The sequence below is a fragment of the Carcharodon carcharias genome, chromosome 17 (assembly GCF_017639515.1).
Source record: "Carcharodon carcharias isolate sCarCar2 chromosome 17, sCarCar2.pri, whole genome shotgun sequence".
NCBI lineage: Eukaryota > Metazoa > Chordata > Chondrichthyes > Lamniformes > Lamnidae > Carcharodon > Carcharodon carcharias.
Window position 1 is genome coordinate 23,392,541 of NC_054483.1, and position 6,116 is coordinate 23,398,656.

Here is a 6,116-nt window from a genome sequence, read left to right on the forward strand (position 1 = left end):
CACACTGTGAAACTCCCGGGGCTGTCTGTCTGCCTTGCTCCCAGTAACAGCAGAAAATTATACCCCATTCGAACTCAAGGCCCCAAGATGTGGTTTAAAGACCAATTTATCTGTGTTAAAAGATGCATTTAACCACTCCCACCCCCAGGCCCCCCCAATATCCTATTGGTTTTGGAGGATGAGTTTAACTGTTAATTCTTAACCCTTGGGGTCAGGTCAAGTCCAGAATGTGCTATATGCTTGAATCCTTTGGTTGAAAGAATCTGCTCCTGTTAGTTTGAAGAATGGTTTGGATTCTCCTGGAGCTGTGTGCCAGGTATGGAAGTGCAACCATCTGTTGTCCCAGTCTCTGAGCTTTCCATGGACGATGTGATCTTCACTCAGTCTCACCCAAAGCAGCCGAAGTCTTTGGGTCTGTCATGAATCTGCTAATGAGTGACTTGAAGGTGCAGCCAATTCTCCCAAGCTGTTCTGATCAGTAACCCTAATCTTTGAAAGTTGGCAGTTGAAGGGCACTGCAATCTGCTAGAGGGAAGAGGGTGACCTGGAGACAGTGTATGAGATGAAGACGCTCAGGCGGCAAAATGGGGTGGCAGAGGATGGCATCAGAGGACCTGGGGCCCTATGATGCGCTTGGGCAGAGGCAGAGAGCCCAGTACTGGGGAGGGACATTGGAGAACAGGATGGCAGCATAGTTGGGCGCCCAGTGTTGGTGATGGAGGTGTTGATAATGCAGATGGGTACACTGTGATGGTGATCATGGTTGCAGGTTGGTACATGTTCTGGTGGTTGAGAGACCAGTATTTGAAGCTGGGCTGTGCTTTGAGAAGCTGGCGTTGGAGATGACCGGGAGTGTGGAAAGAGCCTCCTTATCAGAGAGAAGGCAGACAGAAGGATTGTGATTCAACGTTATCCTGGGAATGAAGGGAGAGGGCAAAGAGCAGGCATCCTAACAATGCCGTCTCCTTTTTTTAACATGCCTGTTTCTTTTGCAGGACCATATTTTTGGTGCTCTTTTTCTCTCAGTACGCACGCAATGTGAAACTTCCTCTTCCAGTTTATAAATACAAAAAGGGATGGACAGCATACAAGTTACAGCTCTTCAAAATGTTCCCGGTAAGTAGCTGAAGCGGGGGAGTGACATGTCTTCTGTGGTGTGGGCCTTCAAGAATTCACCAGCTCCTTGCAGTTTCCATTGTTCCTTCATCAGTTAGAAAATGCTGCCGACTTCAAAATTTGAGGGAGGAAAGCAAATAGCTATCTACTGAAAGAAAAGAGAGGTAGACTTGCATTTAATATCGTGCCTTTCACCATCTCAGCATGTGCTGAAGTGCTTTACAGCCAATGGGGTACTTGTGAAATCCAGTGAGTTTTGTAATGTAGGAAATGCAGCAGGTAGTTCACACACAGCTAGCTCCCACAAACAGTATTGTGACATTGATCTGATCCTGTATTTCAGTGATGTGGGTTGAAGGATAAATATTGTCCAGGACACTGAGAAAGAGCTGACATAGTCTCAGTTTAACATGTCGTCCCAAAGACAAATGGTGCCACATTCCCTGCAGACAGCACAACCCCACATTGTCTCTGAAACATCGGTACTTGCTTCACATACAATAGACCAGATTGAAGATCAGTGACTTCCAATATGTGGGTAAATGCTGCAGCTGTTGTGTGCACAGAGTGATCCTACAGAAAGTGTGTTTTTAATGTTGATGTCGACCAGGACACACAGGGACATCCTGCTGTTTCCTTGCAGAGCCTTGCTCTGCAACCTTTTCTATCGACTCAATGGGACAGGATGGGATTTTGATGGCATATCTCAGTGGGAAGGAGAATCCCTCTGACCATGTGGCACTCTCTCAGTGCTGCACTGGACCTTGAGTCCCAATTAGGTGCTCAAAGCTCAGGAGTGGGGCTTGGTGGCTGGGTCTTGTTCCAAACGGGCAGGCCAGGAGCCGAGTCAGCCGGGGGGAAACATCCACTCTGGCCGTCCCTTCCCCCACCATGTAAAATCAGGAATGTCGACAGGGAGTGGCACAGGGCTGGAGTGGAAAATGCAAGGAGAGAGTCCACTCTGCAGTAGGGTGGGTCATACAAACAAGTGGTGACTGTGGGAAGAAGAGAGAAAAATGGCAGGCAAATTTCAAAAGAAGCAGCATGTTAATTTTCTTGCGTTCCAGTCAACTGAGCCACAAATCCACTTGCTCCTTTCTAGCACTGTCTTGTCTGATTTGCTCCTGCAGATTATATTGGCCATCTTGGTTTCGTGGCTTCTGTGCTTCATTTTCACAGTGACTGATGTCTTCCCGCCTGACAGTGAGCAGTATGGATACTATGCTCGCACTGATGCTCGGAAAGGTGTCCTCTCTGTGGCTCCGTGGTTCAAAGTTCCTTACCCCTGTAAGTCAGCCTCACGTTGCGTGTTAAAGTTGGCAAGCGTATCGGAGTTGGGAAGAGTTTTCCTTCTGACCCCGGTGAACTGAGTAAGATGATTCGCACCTTGGGGCAGATTGTCTGGAGCCTGGGTTGATGTGAAGTGGACACAGGATGCAAGGAGAGAATGGCTTGTGAAGCTCCGATAATTAACTCCAAATGCCATGTGGAAGGACACTTAGCCAAGTTAAATAGGCACTGGGAATCGGGAAGACATTACACAACAGTCCGTTTCAGATACAATATGCAGAGAGGAAATTTCAATCTGAACATATACTGATCATAAAAGGAATTTTTGAAAATATCATGCATTTTAAAGGGGAAGCTGGATAAACAGGAGGGAGAAAGAAATAGAAGGTTATGATAATCGGGTAAAAGGAGACCTGTGTGCAGTATTAACACTGGCACTGACCAGATGAGTCAATAATACAGCAGAGAAGGGGGCCATTCTGCCCTATTGACCCGTGCCAGCTCTTGGCTGGAGCTACCCAATTAAACCCACTGCCCTGCTCTTTTCCTAAGGTCTTTGGCTTTCCCACCAAGTACTTAATTTGGAATAGGCCTGTGCGTGCATTGTAAATCTGACGTCATACTATGCAAAATTAAATAGTGCTGATGCCAGAGATGTGGACATAAAAATAGAAAATGCTGGAAGATCTTAGCAGGTCAGGTAGCATCTGTGCAGAGAGAAACAGAGTTGATGTTTCAGCTTGATGATGACCACATGGGCCAATGGCTGATTTTTCAATATCAGAAATGCTCCTATGTTCACCCCAAGTGGATGTTACCTCCGTAGCACTTTGACACCTGCTGTGACTGGTCTCAAAGAAGCTTAAACTGCTGTGTGCATTGAAACCGAACTTGCTTTATAGTCAAGATAGTTAGTTAGTGTTGGTATTTTGAAAATCATGCTTGTTCGGAGTGTGGTTTGACCCATGTGTACAATATGGTTTGTGTTGGACAAGGGAAGGTGTTGAAGAGCCCACAGCCTTGCTTCTGATGTCATGAAGCTATTAATGTGTATAATATTATTGGAAGATATTTTCCTTTTAAAATAGGAGTTTAGTCTGTGGGTGTGTCTTAATTGGATTAAAACCAGCTCAACTGGGTGCTTTGAGTACTTTTTTGGATATGTAAAAGAGATAGCATGCATTTTATTTACATTTTATGACATTCAAAAAGTATGGTGATAAATTTCTAGCAGATACCAAGCCATATGTTTATTTTACTAGTAAAATTGGTACTATGAAAGGGGTTTTATTGTTAGAGGTTTAATTCAGAGGTTGTTGATAAATGAGGATTATCAATGGGCAGTGGCAGATATAACAAGACAACTGTGTTCGGCTGTGCAGAGCAGAGGCAATGAGAGATCAGAAGGCAGCTGTAAGCCTCCAACTGGCTCCACATATTTTAAGTTTATAAAAAATTTGTGAAAATGCTTTGCCTGGTGTCTGGTTTAGTCTGTGGGTTGCTGTTGCTTTAATAGAGATTAGTTTGGGAATTTGTTCAAAGTTATGATCGTAGTAATTTGTAGCCATGTGTGTGTATGTATGTATGTGTGTGTATATATATATATATTAACCTGTGTAGCTTAATAAAATGTTTCATTTAGTTTAATGTAAAACCTGGAACTGGTGATCTGAATCCTGAGTTTTTAGAGTCACATCTCAAACATAACACTTAAAATTATAGGTTTTGACAGTTGTTTAAAGTTTCCCTCTGGGATTTTAAATAACTCCGCTTTACGAACTGCATCGGTCATAACACTGAACAGGACTGACCATCTGTCTTGTTCGTCTCTCCTGTAGGTCAGTGGGGTTTACCGACAGTCTCTGCAGCCGGTGTGATTGGTATGCTCAGTGCAGTTGTTGCCAGTATTATTGAGTCCATTGGTGATTACTATGCCTGTGCCAGGTTGTCTTGTGCCCCACCACCACCAGTTCATGCAATCAACAGGTAGGCAAAATGTCACTTGGCGCAATGTGTTATCCTGTTCTTCTCTTTCTGTTGCTCTCCCACTCTCTGCCCCTCGCTCTCTGCCTCTCTCACTCCCCCACTCTCTCTCACTTCCCCCCTCTCTCACTTCCCCCCCCCCTCACTTCCCCACCCCCTCTCTCACTTCCCCCTCACACCCCCTCTCTCATTTCCCCCCTCACACTCTCTCTCACCCCCACACTCTCTCTCACCCCCACATTCTCTCTCACCCCCACATTCTCTCTCACCCCCACATTCTCTCTCTCACCCCCACATTCTCTCTCTCTCTCTCTCTCACACACACCCACTCTCTCTCACACACCCACTCTCTCTCACACACCCACTCTCTCTCACACACCCACTCTCTCTCACACACCCACTCTCTCTCACACACCCACTCTCTCTCTCACACACCCACTCTCTCTCTCCCACACACCCACTCTCTCTCTCTCTCACACCCACTCTCTCTCTCTCACACACCCACTCTCTCTCACACACCCACTCTCTCTCACACACCCAATCTCTCTCTCTCTCACACGCACACCCACTCACTCTCTCTCTCACACACCCTCTCTCTCTCTCTCACACATCCTCTCTCTCTCTCACACACACCCTCTCTCTCTCTCACACACACCCTCTCTCTCTCTCTCACACACCCACTCTCTCTCTCTCACACACCCACTCTCTCTCTCTCACACACCCACTCTCTCTCTCTCACACACCCACTCTCTCTCTCTCTCACACACCCACTCTCTCTCTCTCACACACCCACTCTCTCTCTCTCACACACCCACTCTCTCTCTCACACACCCACTCTCTCTCTCACACACCCACTTTCTCTCTCTCTCACACACCCACTCTCTCTCTCTCTCTCACACACCCACTCTCTCTCTCTCACACACCCACTCTCTCTCTCTCACACACCCACTCTCTCTCTCTCACACACCCACTCTCTCTCTCACACACCCACTCTCTCTCTCACACACCCACTCTCTCTCTCACACACCCACTCTCTCTCTCACACACCCACTCTCTCTCTCACACACCCACTCTCTCTCACACACCCACTCTCTCTCACACACCCACTCTCTCTCTCTCTCACACGCCCACTCTCTCTCTCTCACACGCCCACACACTGTCTCTCACACGCCCACACACTGTCTCTCACACGCCCACACACTGTCTCTCACACGCCCACACACTGTCTCTCACACGCCCACACACTGTCTCTCACACGCCCACACACTGTCTCTCACACGCCCACACACTGTCTCTCACACGCCCACACACTGTCTCTCACACGCCCACACACTGTCTCTCACACGCCCACACACTGTCTCTCACACGCCCACACACTGTCTCTCACACGCCCACACACTGTCTCTCACACGCCCACACACTGTCTCTCACACGCCCACACACTGTCTCTCACACGCCCACACACTGTCTCTCACACGCCCACACACTGTCTCTCACACGCCCACACACTGTCTCTCACACGCCCACACACTGTCTCTCACACGCCCACACACTGTCTCTCACACGCCCACACACTGTCTCTCACACGCCCACACACTGTCTCTCACACGCCCACACACTGTCTCTCACACGCCCACACACTGTCTCTCACACGCCCACACACTGTCTCTCACACGCCCACACACTGTCTCTCACACGCCCACACACTGTCTCTCACACGCCCACAC

General features: G+C 47.9%; 1 protein-coding gene across 1 annotated transcript in view; it reads left to right on the plus strand.

The window, feature by feature from the left end:
• The window catches only part of slc23a2 (solute carrier family 23 member 2), a 99,058-nt gene that overhangs the window by 54,242 nt on the left and 38,700 nt on the right, over positions 1-6,116 (plus strand). Inside the window, exons 9-11 of the mRNA XM_041210379.1 lie at positions 996-1,116; positions 2,247-2,403; positions 4,245-4,392. Coding sequence (XP_041066313.1) covers positions 996-1,116; positions 2,247-2,403; positions 4,245-4,392 — 426 coding nt within the window. The remainder of the gene's footprint in view (positions 1-995; positions 1,117-2,246; positions 2,404-4,244; positions 4,393-6,116) is intronic.